At 57.8% G+C, this 18,033-nt stretch overlaps 2 protein-coding genes across 2 annotated transcripts in view; both read left to right on the top strand.

Moving 5' to 3' along the window:
- The window catches only part of SCAMP2 (secretory carrier membrane protein 2), a 427,899-nt gene that overhangs the window by 10,905 nt on the left and 398,961 nt on the right, over window positions 1–18,033 (top strand). The gene's annotated exons all lie outside the window — the stretch shown is intronic.
- LOC126960019 (taste receptor cell protein 1-like) lies at window positions 4,659–7,634 on the top strand. Its single transcript, XM_050799905.1, has 5 exons — window positions 4,659–4,842; window positions 5,015–5,145; window positions 5,484–5,548; window positions 5,846–5,985; window positions 7,403–7,634. Exons 1-5 carry the CDS (start codon window positions 4,665–4,667, stop codon window positions 7,585–7,587), a joined length of 699 nt encoding a protein of 232 aa, XP_050655862.1. The 5' UTR covers window positions 4,659–4,664; the 3' UTR covers window positions 7,588–7,634.

The following is an 18,033-nucleotide window of genomic DNA, read 5'->3' as shown; positions in this document are numbered from 1 at the left end:
CTTCCCGGTACCCTCGGGCTGGCGTGGACCTCACAGGTCATTCAAACAGAACAGTCCAGGGCCCCCAACCTGGAGACAGCATCGCCCTGGGGAGCTCTTGAGGCCCTTGGGGAAGGACACTGCGACGGGTGGTGTTGAGGTGGGAGGCACAGGGAGGGGTCCTTGAGGAGTGTCAGGGTCCCCTCCTGCTTCCCTCAGCTCTGGTGGGTTAGGATCAGCGCGTTTGCCTTGGGTAGCTCAGCGGTTTGGGGCTGGAGCTGGGCCAGGGTTTGGATCTCCGCAGGCCTCTTCCCAAACGAGGGAGGTAACAGGGAGGGTGCGGTGTCCAACAGGCTGTGGGCAGTCCCACCTCCCAGCCCCCTGGGTGGCAGGCAGAACAGACCTCTCCTGTTGGCAGCTCTCTGGATGGTCTCAGCTTCCTCCCCGAGCCTTCCTTCTACTCGCAAAGACACCGGCTGGCCTCCCTCAGCCCCTGGCATGTCCGCTTTGCAAGGCAACAGCAGGAAGACACTCCTGTCACTGAGCATCCCGCAAGCCATCATTGATGGAGTCTCTCTCTCAGCGGAGAGGAAAGGGGAGACTCCCAGCACAAGGGTAGGAGCCCTCTCTCCTGAGGTGTCTGGGGACCAGGAAGCTCCTCTCGCCTTGTCTTTGGATTTCCCCTCGGACCAGCGTGTCCCTTCAGGAACTGCTGGGGTCCTGGGCAGGGCCCCACCTGGACCAGCCCCATCAGCACTGGCCTGGCCTACAGTCCACAGAACCCCTGAGTCCCAGCCAGCATCCTCTGTGGCTGCACCTGTGGCTGAACCTGCAGAGGAGACGTTGGTTCCTGGATCTCCAGAGATTGCGGCCACATTACCACCAGCAGCTTCTCCTGGCCCAAGGCACCTCGGGTCTGGGCAAAAGTCCAGTGGGGCCCCTGGATTGTCTGTGACAATTCATACTCCTGCCCCTGCAACCCTGAGGACATCTGACACCCCCAGACCCACCCAGCAGCCAACTGGAACATCCTCTGCCCCCACCACCCCTGCACCCATATCAGGATCCCCACCGCGGATGTCCTGGCTCCCGAGCAGATACACCTTCAGTCCCTATGCCTGGATGCCGTCTGTGTCAGGGGCTAGCAGCTTTGGCCCAGAAGCCTCCCCATCGCTGATATTGGCTCCAGGGACCACGGGGAAGGCTGTATCCTCAGAACCCACCAGCCCACTTGTGCGTGCGTCAATTGTTAACATGTTGGCAGTCACAGAGCCTCTTACCCTTGTAGGTCCAGGGGGGTCAGGGTTGGCTATGACCTCCCAGTCCTCATAGGGGAATCAGGGTCACCCGGGAGGCCGTGGCCCCAGTGTTCCTTTGACGTTGCTATCACCCTCAACAGCACCACCTTCACAGACCCCACTGTCCTTCTCCCCACGCCTCTCACCTGTGTTGGCCCCGTCCTTGTCCCCACTACCCACCGTTCCATCTTTGTTGCTGTCACTGTCACTTTCCCCACCACAATGGCCATTTCAGTCACCAACTGCATCACTATTCCCAATCCCGGCCCCTGTTTCCCCTGTGAGTACCAGAGCCAGAAACTCTGCAGAGCCTTCTGTGTCTGTGTTCCCCCGCGCAGGCACAGATTCTCCCACTGATACCTCCAGCTTCCCACCCACCCCACCACCCCTGATGGTTGCAGAACCAGCCACTCTACAGGGGACAGTCCAGCCTGGGCCAGGGGTCCCTGCCAGCCCAGCCCCCACAGCCACCCTCCCTCTCAGATGTTCCTCCAGCCTTCCCTCTGTCCCACCCAGCCCCAGTTCCTCAAGGGTCCCTGGGGGTACCGATCCCATCCAGTCTTCTGCCCTGCCTCATCGCAGCCAGACCTTCTCATTTCAGGACTCAGTCTCCTCTACCCCAGGACCCAGTCACATGACCCGCTCCGTGACTTTCACAATCACCAATGAAGCCTTCTCGGCTGCACTCTTGAACCCTGACTCCTGGAAGCACCAGCTGCTGCATAAGATCATCCACCACCAGGTAACTGCCCCTCCTCCGGTGCGCAGGTGGCCAGTGAGGCAAAGTGAGGCAGAGTTCCTGCAGCCAAAACCAAATCTGCCTCCGCCTTGGTTCTGGAACCATGGATGCCCTAGCCGGCAAGTGCCATTTCTTGCCTGGCATCCAGGGGGAACTCTGAGTCTCTGTCCATTAGTTAATTGGTTCATTCCTTCATTTATTCAACTAACTCACTTCTTCCTACCACTAACTGAGCACCTACTGTACCAGGTATGGTGCTAAGTGCTGGGAACACCACAGTAAGCAAAAGCAAGCATGCCCCCTGCCCTCAGGGAGCCTGCAGTCTGGAGGAGAGGACAGCCCTACAAGGAGTGATCAAACACATCCAGATGTCGTCGTAGTTGTGATAAGCTATGGAAAGGAGACGTGCAGACAGGATAGGCAGTGAGAGGGAGCTGCTGGGGAGAGGTGGCTGCCCAGACAACACCTTTCTGAGAACTGGGAATTTTGACTGGGACAAGAAGGTGGCCAGATGAAACACAGAGGGGCTTTCTAGGCAGAGAACGGCACCTGTGATGACCTTGAAGTGAAGAGGTGGTCGGAGGCAGCAGAAGCAGAGGGACGCCAGCGAGAGGGGCTGTGAGGAGAATAATTTGAAACAGGGGTGGGAGAGGGAGGAGGGGAGGCCTGTTAGGAGCAGGGTAGTCGTCCAAGCCAGAGAGGTCTGGATGGCAGGCCAACATGGCAGCTGTCCAATGCAGAGATGAGAATGACTGCATTGGAAAGCGATTTTCAAGAAAACAGTAGAGAGGGAAAAACCTAGGAAGGCTGGGTGTTTGCTGCAGCATCTGCCTCCTGGGCTCAAACCATCCTCCCACCTCGGCTTCCTGAGTAGCTGGGACTACAGGCACACACTACCATGCCTGGCTAATTTTGGTATTTTGGGTAGAGAAGGGATTTTGCCATGTTGCCCAGGCTGGTCTTGAACTCCTGGGCTCAAGCGATCCTCCCACCTCAGCCTCCCAAAATGTTGGGATTACAGGCGTGAGCCATGGCGCCCAGACAGACCTTGAGGCTTTCAGCAGAGAATGACTGGCAGGTAATCTCTGGCCAGTGTGTGAGGAACAGCTTGGGCGGGGCCTGGGAATCCCAGGTGGTCTGTGAGGGACCATTGCAGGGACCACGCCAAGATGATGGAGGGTTGACAAGGGTAGGTGGCAGGGTCAGATAGGGAGTGGGTTAGGGCAGGAGGGAAGGTTTGGGGTGGCACGTGCCAGCCTTCCATGCCTCTGCCTGTCCTCAGCTCCAGCCCCTCTACCACGAGGCCTTCCCCAGCTTCCAGGGCGTCGGTGTCCTGGTCTTCAGGTGAGTGCACATGGCTCTCAGGGCCCACCTGTCATCCACCAGCTGCTCTGACCCTTCTCAGCCACAAGGGCTGTCTCAGATGCCTAGCTCTGCCCGTCCCACCCCCAATTCAGGAGCACCTGGGGGCAGGGGCAGGAAGAGCCCTGGACAGGCAGGGAGGAGGCCCACATCTGATTCTGCCACTGGCTATGCTATGTGACCTCAGATGCCCTTTGACCTGCCCTGATCCCTGATTCCAGCTGCAGGATTTGGGCAGGAATGCCAAGCGTTGTCTGAGTGCAGTGGGAAAGGCAGGGGCAGCAAGGGCAGCAGGCATGTAAATGACATGCCAAGGGATGCAAATCCCTTGGGCAGGGCCCTCCACTCTAAGCCTCTAGGGGAAGAGGATGCTGGGGGAGACCCAAGACCACATTTGCCAGCAGAGAGCAGCCCTGCCATGTCAAGTCAAAGGCTGAGAAGCTCCAAATCGCTGCAGCCCCACTTGAGTTGTGAGCTCAGTGTGGGCTTTGAATCCTGTAAGTAATTTAAAGGCTCGAATGCTCCCAGTGACAGGAAGCTCACTCTCTCTCCAGGCCATGCTCCTGAGCTGCTCAGACTGTTTTCCCTTTTAACAAATGGAAACTTTCTATGACTTCCCTGCCCTGCGCCTGAAGAGAGGTTTTTCTCTCCCCACTCCCAACATGCACAGCAAGCAAGTGCTCAGGGGAAGGACAAAAGTTTTACTGGATTCTTATTTGTCTCCTGGTCTCTCCCCAAAAGCTCCTTCAGTGCCCTACTAAGGCCAGGGCAATTGGTCCATTTCTCACTGGCTTTCAGAGATTCCTCAGGCCTGTCACCTCCCTCTCTCCAGAGCCCCTGCACCTTGTGATACAGCCAAAGATGTTTTTCTCAGTGTGATCCAGATTATCATCCTGAGACCTCACAGCCAGCTGCAGCCTGGTTGAGTAACCCTGCCCTGGGCGCTCCCTGGGCGGGATTCATGGTATTCCCATGACAGCCGGCTTGTTGGGGTGTCCAAGGGAACTGAGTTTCACTGAGTGTTTGCTTTGGGTGCTGGTGGCTGAGTCATTCAGGCCTCACAGCCATCCTCTGGGAAAGGGATCATTATCCCTCTTTTACTCAGGAGGCAGCCGAGGCCCTCAGGGGTAAGGTGACTTGCCTTGAGTCACACAGGGAGGCTCTTCTCTGCGTGGCCCATGGCTTCCCCTGAGGACTTCCCTCCCTTGGGATGCCAACTCTTGCACCAGCCAGGCCCCCACCGGGCACACAGGACCCCTCATGCCCCCCACTGGCCCTGGCTGAGGATGTGGCTCTGCCCCCACAGGCCTGGCTCTGTAGTGGTGAATGCCTCTCTTGTATTTGGGGGCCGTGCCCCAGGCCCCTCTCCCTGTGATGTCCTCTGGGCTTTGTATCGCAAAGTGAAGACCTCAGGGCAGATGCTGGGGAACCTGTCATTGGCTGAGAACAGCCTCATCTCTGATGGTGAGTCCCATCCCCAGCCACCCCTACCACAGTGCCTTTTCACCTGCCCAGGGGGAGCACTGGGTGGACTCCCTAGAGGGATCCAATTCCTGCCCTGACCCCGAAGCACCTGGTGGTGCAGTGGGTGAGGAGGGGCCTGGCGCCTCCGGAACTCCCATCCATGGCTCTACAGGGGCCGACCTGATCACCCTGGCCCAGGAGACCATCAGCATCCGCTTCACAGCCATGAGGCCCTTCCTGCCGCAGCTCCTCGTACCGGGTTCTGTCTCCTTTGTCCTGCTGGAAAGGCAGATCCTTCAACAGGTGAGGTGGCCTTTTCCACCCCTTCTGGGGTCTGGGACACTCACTATGCCTCCCTTGAAAGCAGGCCTTCCAGCATGGAGGCAGCACCCAGCATTGTGGGGGAAAGAGGGCGTAGAGGGCAGCATGCCCTGGGGGAGAGGGTTCTCTGAAGGAGGAGGAGACTCTGTCCGCAGGGGAACATGGCCAGGCTCTGTAAGCAGACACCCCTACCCAGGACGCTGTGTTTAAGGGTGGCTCCCTCCCAGGTCCTACCTCCCGCCTCACCTGGTCCCCATCCCACACTGGGTCTCAGGAGAGACAGCTCCCAGACTCGCCCTGACCTCCAGGGTTTCCCACAGGTCACACCGGTGGTGTCAGGATTCTATAAGGCGAGTCCCCAGGAGAGGCCCCTGCTCCTCTTCAGGTGGGTCGAGTCCCCGTCCCATCCGTCCAGCTTGCCCTGCTGCTCTCTTGGGGGCTGCCCTGGGGCATAAGGAGGCAACTCTCTGACCCAGAACCAAAATATGGGGGTGTAGGTTTGGGGCTACCTGGGAAAGGACTTTGCCCCAGGTAGCTGTAGCTTGGCCATGTAAGCTGGCTCTGCCTAGGAGGTAGGGAGCCCCACACCAGAGGGTGTGCATTTCTGGGGACTCTACCTGCTTCTAGAAACGTGCTGGCAAAAAGTTTGTGACCCCTGCACTCTCCCCTTGTGCTTCTCTAGCAATGCTGAACAGTGGGTGGGCGTTTATATCGAATACAAGTTCCAGACCCCCATCCCTACCCACCTCCAAGGCCTGGCTAATCACATGGCCCAAAACATAACAGATCCCATCCTCCAGAAATCCAGCATCGTGGCCAATGGTGAGTTGGGGCTGCGATCCCTGTGTGTCTCTGGGCCAGCGGGCTCTTCCCTTCTCTAAACCTCGGTGTTTCTCTTCTAGAGAATGGGCAAAACTTCTTTCAGACAATACTTGCTCATGTGTTGGGGCCACAGAGAGGAATGGGGCATAGAGCTTTAGCAAGGAGCTGGACAGAGGCGAGAAGCAGTCAAGATCAGAGGGATAAGAGGGTCCCATCACCTCCCTGATTGCCCAGGACCTCACTGAGTCCTCACATGCATGACAAGATCTGTCCCACCAAGTCAGAGGCAAAACCCCTCAGCTCTGCCCTAGTGCAGGGACTGCAAGAAACCCATATCTCCTCTTGGGGCCTCCTGATAGGATGACTTCTGCAAGCTCAAGCCATCCTAACAGGGAGAGCTATTCCACACTCAAGTTAGGAGAGTGCTGGGTCAAATCAGTCCCCTCCAGGTGCAGACAGCCTGAAGCTGCTCTCCAAGGACCCTTCAGTCACAGAAGGTGCTGGTCCTCCTACAGTGCTGCCCCACCCCCACCACCGCAGCCTCCTGGGGGTGCAGTCAGGGGTGCCCTCCTTCAGGCTCTGCCCTCAAAGCCACTCCTACACAACTACTCTCCCTGCCGCCCGCCCCAGAGATCAGATTGGTTTGGGCCTCTGCCTCCACAGGCCCGAACCACCATCTCTTCTGCTCCCCAGAAAGCCAGTTCCCAGCAGACAGACCATGTTCCCTCTTCATTCCTCAACACAGAGGGCCCATCACAACCCTCTCAGCAGACGGTAGAGCTCCCCACACATCCTCTTAAAGAGGCTTCACCATTGATGGCCACAAGCCCCACCATGACCTCCTCCCAGGGGGTGAATTTTCTTACATGTCTCCCACCAGAGCAGCGACAAAATAAAACATAAAAGCAGCATCTGTTAGATTGTCAGCAACATTTCCTACTAGGATCAACTCTCGGAGTGAGCAGTGTATTCCATTAGATGGATCAGTGCAGGGGTAGCAAGCGTTTTCTGTAAAGGGCCAGATGGAAACTCTTTAAGGCTCCGCAGGCCACTGTGTCTCCATCATCACATACTCAAACCCTCCCCTGCAGCAAGAAAGCAGCCCTAGACAACATGTCAACAAATGAGCATGGCCACGTTCCCCGAAACCTTTCTTTATGGACGTGGAAGTTTGCATGTCATGTACTTCTCATGTGTCACAAGATACGATTCTACTTTCCATGTTTTCAACCATTTAAACATGTAAAAGCCATTCTTAGCTCGTGGGCCACACAAAAACAGGCAGCAAGAAATTTGGTTTTTAGACCAGCAGCAGCTGACCCCTGGATGGAGCACTAGAGCTTGGGTGCGTGCCCCACCCCAGGGCTTCCAGGAGAGGGAGAGCAGGCTGATGCCGCCTCCATCCCCATCGCTCTAGGGGAGAAGGCGGAGCTGGTGCTGTATGAAGTTTGGCTGCAGATCCTGGGCCAGCCCTACACCAAGGCCTTGGAGGACAAAACCAGCCCTGAGTTCTGCGCACTTCAGGGGCAGCTGACAAGATGGGTGAAGTGGCGGGATAAAGTGGGGGGGTCGGGGAAGAGGCCTCAGGAAGATGGGGGATGACTGGACAAGGCTCTGGTAGAGCTGTGACCCTCTTCGTCCTCTCCTGACCCCCCAGCTGACCCTCGTCCTCAGACCTCTGCAGAACTTTGACCAAGTGGTGGTGGAGGAATTCTGGTGGGTCTGGGGTGGCCCTGGGTGACACAGGGCTCAGACCTGGGTTCTGGGGTTGAGGGCAGGAGGCTGGAAGAGATGACCACCCTCAGGCCCCCCAGGCTGCCCAGACCCCTGAAGTCTGTGATGAACCTCCCACCAGGCCAGACCCACTGACCGCCAGAGTGGGTGCCACCTTCTTCAGGGCAGCGCCAGCCCAGGCTCTCATGTGGGACTGTGTGCGCCAGGGTCTGCACATCCTGGGGGAGGCAGAGGGCCTCTTGGTAGAGGTGGTCATCCCAGACCTCGGTTAGTACCTCCTTCCCCCTACAGGCCCCCTCCCTCTGTCCATCTGCCTCCTCCCTTGGGCTCCCTGCCTCCACATGCCCGGATCTGAAGCCTGCCTCCCCTCCTCACGGAGCCCTTCAAGGTGCTCGTAGCCCCAGCTCTCTGGTCCCACAGCACCTTCTGGGCCCAGATTCTGCCTTCTCAGAAGTCTGGGAAGCAGGGCCCCACCTGGCCATGGCCTTCTTGCTCTGCTCCAGGCACCCCTAGCCCCAAAGCCTCCAGCCCACTGGATGCCTCCATCCCTGATTATGCCATGGCTCTCCTCATCCTGGGTCTCCTGCTGGTCACACTGGCCCTTGTCCTGGTGAGTGTCTGGCTGGGCCCAGGCTCATTCTTGAGGGGCAGGCTGAGCCTTTGACCTCTTGAGTCTTTAAGCCAAGCTGAGGGGTGAGCAGGCCCCTTTATATCCCTGATTCCCCACCCAAGCCCAGCATCTCCTCAGCCTGCAGCTGGGGCTGTGGGGTTTGGGGCCGGGGGCTGGGCCTGATCCCAGTGACACTGCCCTTCTTGTCAAGGTGCTAAAGTGGAGGGCCTCCCTTGGGGTGTTCAGCCGGGGAGCGTAGATGTGCAGTGTGGTACAGAGGATCCTCTCCAGACAGGTAAGTGGAGGGCGGTTCTCCCTGATCCCACCGCAGGTGTTTGTTCTTGGTGGAGTCCACCCCCCCCACTGCCAAGGCCTTCTGCAAACACTCCCCAGGGGGCTGTCGTTGGCAGCCCTGGGTGGTGCAGTCAGTGTGCCAGAAAAGCTCCCCACAACCGTGGGCAGTGGCCCAGGCAGTCAAGCAGACTCCCCCAAGCAGGCTCCACCTACCCCTAGCCTGTTCCCAGCTGCCTCCCACCAACCCTAGAAATGATGCTGGGGGCCGACAGAGACTGAACTTAGGTGCACAGGGGGCCAGGAGACCTGGGACAGAGAACAGGAGGTGTGGGGAGGGAATCTTCCTTCTCCCACTTCCCACTGCATTATGGCCAGACAGTGGCACCCCCAGGTCCTGGAAGGACATGTGTGGACCCAACTCAGTTTCCCCTTTGTCTTGTGGCCTTTCTTCTCCCTCGACCAGGGCCAGGTGGATGTGGGAGGAGACGCAGCACCATCCTGGGTGCGCTCAGACTCATTCCTCACTCCTGGCCTTCACTCCCTTTCCTCTACACACAGGCGACCCCTCACGCTGCTGATCCCTCTGCTGAAACCCAAACTCCAAGCCTCTCCTCTCCCCACCTTCACCTTGTCCCACGGCTTCCACAGACAGTGCCTCAATGCTGAGGAATGAATCCGGAGTTCCAACACCACCGACTTTCCCAGGAACTCAGAGCCAGAGAGGGCCAGGGTCCAGCCCAAGGCCTCACAGCCAGGGACTTCTTCCCTCCTAGACCCCCAAGGACTGGACTTGCAGGGCTGGGACAGAGGTGGGGTGGGGGAAAGCAATGCCTTGTCAACCCACGCAGGGAGCCCCACTCCCATCCCCAAGGTGCATAAAGTCGAGGAACACCCCTGCTCCCACGTCCATGCTCACTCAGGGCCCTGCTCCAAGTGCTTGGCACTCACACTGTCCTCCCACCCTCCATGCCACAGGTATCGGTCTCATTTACAGAGGGGGGAAATGGTGGCCAAGAGCCTCCCCCAGCACACACACCTAGTCTTAGGTACAGCTGAGGTCTTAGGCACAGCTGAGGGGTCCGCAGTCTCTGCTGACCCTCCTGCCACTCATGCTGCCAGGGACCATGCTTTGGAGAGGAAGGAACGAGAGTGAGCTGGGTACTCACACACAGGGCACGGGGTTGGGGCGGAGAGATAGGGAAGGGTCAGCCAGGAGGAAAGGGCAAGGCGTGATCCTGTACATACACATCACAGAGCCCGTGGAGGTGGGGGTACTCAGGCCGGTTCTGGGCGTGGCCCAGCATGGTGGACCTCAGACAGCGGAACGCGGCAGCCCGGCAATCCTCCCGTGGCGCTTTGCAGGGCACCTTCATCCCCACAGAGCTTGGTTAAGTTTCTCTTCCTGGGGCAGGAACTCAGCTGCAGAGGCAGCAGGAAGAGGACAGAAGCCCACCCCAAAGAGGGTTGGGGCAGGGGCACCCTTATGCCCGCCTGGTCTGGCCCAATAGGGCTGGAGAGACTGTCAGTCCTAAGAGAAACGCAGGCCCTTTGGGGGTACAGAAAAGCCAGGAAGCAATCCAAAGTTAGTATTTAAAAAATTGATTTCTAGATATTTAGATGGTCATCTGGTGTGAGGAGCTGGGAGGGCCCCAGGGTAGAGCCCACAAGAGGAGAGAGACTGAAAAGGGGTCAGAGTGGGAATGGGGGCTGCTGAGGGCAAGGCCTGCCCTCCTCCCTGACCCCCCAAACCCAGCCACAGAGCCAGTCATCCTCAGGCCAGAGGGTGTGAGCAACGGGGCCCCTGGCTGCTCTACAGTGGATCAGAGCCAGTGGGTGTGGGGGGTCTTCCAGGGCAGGTGTGGAGCCACCAGGGCAAGGTAAGGCAGGCTCGCAGGGCAGAGACTGAGGCTGACCCCTGCAGCCCTACTGCAGAGGGGAACACCAGGATAGGCAAGGCCCTTAACCTAGAAAGCCCCAGCAGCTCCTGTGCCCATCAGGACACCATTGAGGCTTGATGGTGGTGGAACCCAGGAATGGTCTTTGAACCTATGACCTGGAAGGGGGAGCCAAGGATAGTCCCGGCCGGAAGGCTCCCCCACCTGCAAGGAGTGGGCAGGCCCAGTGAGGGGACCCCAGGAGCCCAGACCATGAGCTTACCTGGCCAAAGACAGCAGCCAGCACCAAGACATCAAAGAGGGCGGGTAGAAAGATCATCACATCGGGGTTGACTGAGGCTGGCACCAGGTTCCTCTGTACTTCTGGAACACACAGGCCTCTCCTTCCTATCCCTGAAGCACCCCTGCCCCCACCCCAGCACCCCGAAGACCAGCCTAATAGATGCACTTGTCCTGGGTCAGCCCCGCTGTCCAAGCAACTGCAATTTCTGACTAGAGAGCCAGGGCGGGGCAGGGTGTAGGAGGGGTCCCTGGAAGATGCCCCCCGGGATGCCCTGAAGCCTAAAACGTTCCCCTTTGGGCCTTCTCAGGGAGGGAGGGTTATGGCAGCCTGTTCTCTCCAGCCACCTCCATCACCACAGGAGCCCTTACAGGCTCTTGGGAGAGAACTGGATCACTGGAGCCAGGAACAGCATGGACACAGCCCTGGAGCTGAGGCTAAGTGGGGTCTGGGAGACCACCACTCTGTCTTAAAGCTTTGGTCTCCTGGCCCTCTACAAGCCAGGCTATTTCAGGCTTTGCATAAGGCCTTGCACAGAGACAGAGTTCAAACACAGCTGGTGAACACAGCGGGCTTTAGGGAGGTGGCACACACCTGGGGGTGGGGAATGGGTAGCAGGGAAAGGAGGCCCTGGGGCTAGCGTGGCCTGTCTGGAAGTGACGCAATGGGACCTGCACCACATGAGAAGAGAGGGTCCACCTGGAAGCGTGGACCAGCCAGATGGCCACCAGGCTGGATGGCCACCGCCAGAGCCTGCAGGACAGCAGAGGGGGCTGGGAAGGGACAGATGACAGCTGAGGGGCAGGGAACCTGTATTCCTCCATACAGACACGTGAGTCTTCCCTAAGTGGGTCTTCCCCACAGGGGTGAGGGAGCATTCAATACACACCTCCAGCTCACCTCAAACCATCTCAGGAGGCCACCACCAACTCACACAGGCCAGCTGCATTGTCACAGTGACCCCAGAACAGCACAGCCCTGTCCTTCAGATGAATAAACAGAGGGAGAGACACATCTCACAGCCAGGAGCTGCAACTCAGGCCCAGGTCCAGCTGCAGTGTTGCCACCATGGCTCCGCCTGCACCTCCTCCAGGACTCAATTCCCGCTAACAAGTGAGCACTTGAGTACAGGTGAAATAGGTGCTATTATCCCCGTCTGGCTGCTGGGGAAAGGGAAGCAAGGCACAGGTGACTTGCCCAAGGCCAAAGTGACAGGGTTGGTTCAACCCCATCTGTCTCAGCCAGCACATCCCCATGGCAGAGGCTTTACTGTGATCCAAACCTGGAAGGTGGAACTCCTTCCAATGTCCCACCAAGGGCACAGAGCATGCAGCCCCATGTTTGGGGAGGTGACAGTGTGGAAAACAATCTGGCTAGGCCAAGGCCTTATGGAGCCCAGGGTTCCCTAGGGCCAGGACAGCACTGGAGCCCACCCCAACACCCATTGGAAACCTGGAATCTGCACCTGCAGGAGATCAGGAGAGGGGTTCAGTCTCCGATGCACCTGCAGCAAGGTGAGACAGGCACAGGTGGGTGCCCTGCTTCCAACCAGCCTCAGGTGGGCAGGAAGCAGATCTCCTGCCTGACCTTCCTCTCCTGCCTCCCCCAAGCAGAGAAGGGGCAGCCGCCCATCAGGCCATTGCCCACATTGAAGCCACTGACGCTAGGTCCCAACAGGCGAGTGTGACCCCTGACTATCCCAGGCCTGGCCCAAGGCAGTCCTGTCTCTGGTGAGGACCTGGTAGACAGGAGATGTGATGTCCCCACATGGCTCTATAAACCTCTGATTGAGGATAATCAAGGAAATGGGCAAGACCATCATGCTCAGCCAAGAACACAAGAAGGACCAGGGGCAGGCAAAAGTCAGTTTGGGCCCAGGCCTGGCCCCTGGAAGGATGGTGGATGAGGGGTCAGCCACGGTGAAGGGGAATGGATGGCCACAGACTGGGTGGTCAGGGCTGTCAGCTCCTGCAGCCCCAGCAGAACATCTGCCCCGGCCTGGCTCTGCACTCAGCCTTCTGCCTGGAGCCACAGGTGCCTGGACACTAGCCTCAAGTAGGGATGGAGGTAGGAAAGGCACTGTGGCCACATGTGGGCACCTAAGCATGGGACAGAGGGGTATCGTGCCCCAAAGAGACCACAGAGGTCAAGAGCTTAAGCAGATGTGACACCATCAATAAACCCCCTTGTCCTGGGTCACATCAATTAAGTCAGCGCCTACCCTGACCCTGAAGCTGCAGCTCAGTCTGGTTGAGACTCACAAAGAGACGTTAGTGCTGGGCAGGGGGCCTGGCCCAGCCTTTGATGTCCAGCAAAGCTGTGGGCTGGACAAGAATCTCTGAAGATTAGTCCAGGAAAAGGACAGCTGTGCCTGTGCAGGGAGTGGGGGCAATGCCCAGGGGGCAGGAGGCCTGAGGACATTTAACTAGGTAGGGTGCCAGGTCAGGATGCGCAGAAGAGAAGGTGGCATGGCAGCATCCTGCCCGAGGCCAGGCTATAAACCTAGGGGCCGCCTGGTCTAGCCTAAACAATGCTGCCGCCCAGATACTATCCTTCAAATGTGAGGCAGGGCTGGGAGAGCCCCCTGCCCCCTCATCCCTCCTGCCCCAAGCTGGTTACCATCCCTCACTAGAAGGAAAGGGGACTCTTCTATGGCGCACAGCATGCCAGGTTCTCCATCACCTGGGGGAAGTGGCAGGGGAGAGGGGGAACTGCAGCTGGGTGAAAAAGAACCCAAGTTCCACTCTGTTCCTTCCTGTCATGTGACCTCGGGCAAGCTGCTTTCTTTGCCTGGGGCCAAGGAGAGTCACAGGGGAAGGGCCAGGTTAAAAGAGCTCCACCCTGGAGCCCAGAGCTACCCACAGAGAAAACCCCCATCCTCCCGATTCTGCTCCCACCTCACGCTGCTGGGATAACATCCTCCCCATCAGAGAGGCCGTGGGAGGCAGAGGCCGACCCTGCTCCTTCAGGCACCTCGGCGGGTTTGGGTCCACCTTCATCATAATCAGGGAGTGGGTCCCTGGGATCACAAAGGTGAGGGGCAGCTTCTCGGGCTCCAGGTGCTCCAAGGTAGACCCTGCAGGGTACCAGAGCTAGAAGGGCATTGGGGAAGACCTTGAACCAGGCCAGGACCTGAGCTCTGCTTGGACACGGTGACTGAGCCAGGTAACCCTATGTCTCAGTCTGTCACTCTGTCTCATGCGGGATGTCAGCATTACCTCTGGAGTCAAAGTAGGTAAGCCAGGGTAACCAGAGATCCCAGTAGGGACCAAGATCAAAGGATGCAGGGATCGGGCCTGTCCCGGAAGGTCAGGCTAGACGAGGGGCTCTGAGAAGCTGGGGCGGCCAAGGGCCTGCCCTTCAGGTTACAGGCATCTGGGTCCTGCTGTAGATCCTCATATGCCATCCAGAGACCCAACCCCAGGGACAATTCCTCCCAGGCTGGTAGCAGAGAGTTGATCCTTGTACTCACCCCACCCAAAGCTCTGAAATGAGGGGGCCTGCGACTGGGGGAAAGACTCTTCAGGAAAAGGTTCTCAGGGACAGGGAAGGTTTGAGCTGGGCCTTAGGGCAGCCAGAGAGGTAGGTGACAGGCCCTCTCACAAAACCTGCCAGAGCATGCAGGAGGGACACAGGTGTGGTGGTGGGAATGTTCTGGAAGACAGCAGACAGCCTCCCACTCACCGATGGGGCTGAGTGAGGTCAGGTCCACACACCAGGAGAAGCTGGTATCCACACACTGGTGCACTTTGTTTCTTGTTTTAGAGACAGGGTCTTGCTCCGTTGCCCAGGCTGGAGTGCAGTGGTGCAATCATAGCTCACTGCAGCCTTGACCTCCTGGGTTCATGTGATCTTCCCACCTCAGCCTCCTGAGTGGCTGGGACTACAGGTGCATGCCACTATGCCTAGTTTTATTTTTTGTAGAGACAGGGTCTCGCTGTGTTGCCCAGGCTGGTCTCAAGGGGCAAGATGATTTCCTAGGAAGCCAGGCATGGAGGCCAGCATGCACCTGAACTGAGGACAGAAGACTCTGATGAGAGGGAGGGTGAGGCCTCTGACATAGTTTGGATACTTGTCCCATCCACATCTCATGTTGAAATGTGATCCCCAATGCTGGAGGTGGGGCCTACAGTGTGAGGTGTTTGGGTCATGGTGGGGGATCCCTCGTGAATGGTGTAGTGCCCTCCCCATGGTAATGAGTGAGTTTTCTAATTTTCTTTTTCTTTTTCTTTCTTTCTTTCTTTTTTTTTTTTTTTTTTCCTTGAGACAGAGTCTCACTCTGTTGCCCAGGCTGGAGTGCAGTGGCACAATCTTGGCTCACTGCAACCTCCGTCTCCCAGATTCAATGAGTGAGTTTTCTATTAGTTCACTGGAGAGCTGATTGCTTAAAGAGGTTGATGCCTCCCCTCTCTTGCTTCCTCTCTCACCATGCAACACGCCTGCTCCCTCTTTGCCTCCCACCAGGAGTAAAAGCTTCCTGAGGCTTCACCTGAAGCCTAGCAGATGCTTGTACAGCCTGCAGAACTGTGAGGCAAATAAACCTCTTTTATAAATTACCCAGTCTCAGGGCCAGGCACAGTGGCTCACGCCTGCAATCCCAGCACTTTGGGAGGCCAAGGCGGGTGAATTACTTGAGGTTAGGATTTCAAGACCAGGCTGGTTAACCTGGTAAAACCCCATCTCTACTTAAAATACAAAATTAGCCAGGCATGGTGGTGCATACCTGTAATCCCGGCTACTTGGGAGGTTGAGGCATGAAAATTGCTTGAACTGGGAGGCAGAGGTTGCAGTGAGCTGAGATCATACCATAGCACTCTAGCCTGGGCCACAAGAGCAAAACTCTATTTCAAAACCCTTTCTCTACTAAAAATACAAAAAATTAGCTAGGCATGGTGGTACATGCCTGTAATTCCAGCTACTCAGCAGGCTGAGGTAGGAGAATAGCCTGAACCCAGGAGGCAGAGGTTGCAGTGACTTGAGATCATACCACTGCACTCTAGCCTGGGCAACAGAGCTAGACTTCCTCTCAAAAATAAATAAATAAACAAACATAAATAAATAACCCAGTCTCAGGTATTCCTCTAGAGCAACACAAAACAGGCTAATACAGCCTCCACACTTAGTGTCCACTGGACCTGACACTCAATGGTCTTGACTCTGCCATTAACAGGCAGACTATGACAGAGTTGTTCCCCTGCTCTGCCTCAGTTTGTCCTCTCTCAGCTGAGCAGAGCAGGGATAATTGCTTCTCATGTGGGCCACAGGACAAAACAAAGTCCTGAGTCCCACAGGAAGGTAGGTGGGCTATGTCCAAGGAAAGACAGACCTGGGGCAGTATTTTATGTCCCCGGCGTGGCAGAGGGACGTGGAGAAGATGCTTCCTTTGTGGGCAAGGGAGAAGGGAAGATAAGCAGAGAGGCGCCAGACACCGGCCTCACCCCCACCTCCCCCACCCCACACCAGGCCCGTTCCCACTTAGCCCCCAACTCAGGCTGCACCATTCTTCTTACAGTCAGCGTGACTTCCCGGCCAAGCTGACGGAAGCTGACAGCTTGGATTCATCAGGGACAGCATGTAGTGTACGTAGTGTGCAGGATGGAAGTGGAGAGGGGACACGGGAGCAGTGGTGTCAGGTCTGGGGCTGCCAACATGGTACCTGCCCTGGCTGTGGGCAGACCATGCTGGTCCACCCTGCCAGATGTGGCCTCTGATACTAAGGTGTCCAAGTTCCAGGCCAGGACTGGAGCCAGACTCCCCTTGGGGCAGGGGACACAGTCCACATAGACATCACTTGTGCTTTGGGCAAAGCCAGCTGGACAAATGAATGGGAGGGGACCTGCTGGAGGGTAAAACTGGGCCTGGACTACTCAGACCTGCCTCTGTGACAGGACGGTCCCGTCCTTCCAGTCAGACTCCTGAGCTGGAAGCCCACCCAGCCAGGAAGTGGGGAAGGGGTGGCCTGCAGTCTCCCTTGAGTCTGTAGCCCCTCCCACCCAAGGGAGCTCCATAAAAATAGATGCAGAGTCTGGGCATGGTGGCTCACCCCTGTAATCCCAGCACTTTGGGAGGCCAAGGTGGGCAGATCACGAGGTCAGGAGATCGAGACCATCCTGGCTAACACGGTGAAACCCCGTCTCTACTAAAAATACAAAAACAAAATTGGCCGGGCATGGTGGTGGGCACCTGTAGTCCCAGCTACTTAGGAGGCTGAGGCAGGCGGGAGAATGGGGTGAACCCATTCTCAGGAGGCGGAGCTTGCAGTGAGTCGAGATGGCGCCACTGCAACCCAGCGTGGGCGACGCAGAAACACCAGGTGCTTCTTCCAGCTGCCGGCTGCTTCCTGGCGTGGCCTTCAGGACCCTGAATGAGTCAAGATGGGTCTGCCAGCGGCTGGGGGCAGGGGGAAAGCTGGGCAGGTGTGGGAAAGCTGGGAAGGTGATGGGCCCTCAGGGCTGAGCCCCTTCTGCCCGGGGGGCCTTGGTGACACGCCTGCTGCTGAGCTCAGCCCAAGAAGTCAGGGCCTGGTGCCAAGTAGCCTCTCCACTTACGAGGACAGTCCTGGGATCGTTATCCCTCTGGCCAGGGCTCAAGTATCCAGGCTGTGGAAGGGCCAGCAGTCAGAAAGAAGGGGGCTGTGGGTGTGGGTCCCCCAGCAGTCAGGGGCCTTGGTGGACAGGGCCCCCAGTGAGCAGGATGAGGGGGAAGGGAGACTGAGCTGTACCTCCCACCCCGCCGAGATCTGTGGTACCAGGCTCCAGAGGGGACCCTCGGGGGAGACCAGTAGGACAGGAACTGCTACAGATGCCTTTGGGAACCTACTCTGCAGGGCTGGGCCAGCTGGAGGTTTAGGGCCCACATCAGAGGGGTGGGCTGGGCGCCACAAAGAATGAGACTTCCTGCTGGGGTTGCAAGGAAAGCAAATCTGGTGTGCAGAGGGGCACCCACTGAGCTGGCAGAGGCCTCCCCACCAGTCCCAGGAATGCTGGAGAACAGGCTGCCAGGTGATTGGGGTCAGAAGCACCCTGGAGGCCAGGGGAGAGGTCTAAGCTAACTCCAGATGGGATAGCTTTCACAGGTCTAGAAGAAAGCTCCAAGCTGGCAACACCCAGATGGGGCTGGGCTACCAAGGGCTGGGGGCTGGGGATGCCCACTGGCCTCTGGGGAAGCACCAGGCAGATCTGGTGGGGACCAGTCCTTTAGCAGCTAAGGACTCTTGTGGCCTACTGGGCTTAGAG

This window comes from Macaca thibetana, chromosome 7 (assembly GCF_024542745.1).
Source record: "Macaca thibetana thibetana isolate TM-01 chromosome 7, ASM2454274v1, whole genome shotgun sequence".
NCBI classification, from domain to species: domain Eukaryota; kingdom Metazoa; phylum Chordata; class Mammalia; order Primates; family Cercopithecidae; genus Macaca; species Macaca thibetana.
The sequence above is the reverse complement of the archived record's forward strand: the minus strand, read 5'-3'. Positions and strand labels throughout refer to the sequence as shown.

What these genes read in the sequence shown, in the direction of transcription:
- LOC126960019 (XM_050799905.1), top strand. Translation starts at nt 4,665, where the DNA reads ATGTGGCTCTGCCCCCACAGGCCTGGCTCTGTAGTGGTGAATGCCTCT. An exon ending in GAACAGCCTCATCTCTGATG is followed by an intron (nt 4,843 to 5,014) that starts GTGAGTCCCATC and finishes ATGGCTCTACAG; the next exon opens with GGGCCGACCTGATCACCCTG. An exon ending in ATCCAGCATCGTGGCCAATG is followed by an intron (nt 5,986 to 7,402) that starts GTGAGTTGGGGC and finishes CCATCGCTCTAG; the next exon opens with GGGAGAAGGCGGAGCTGGTG.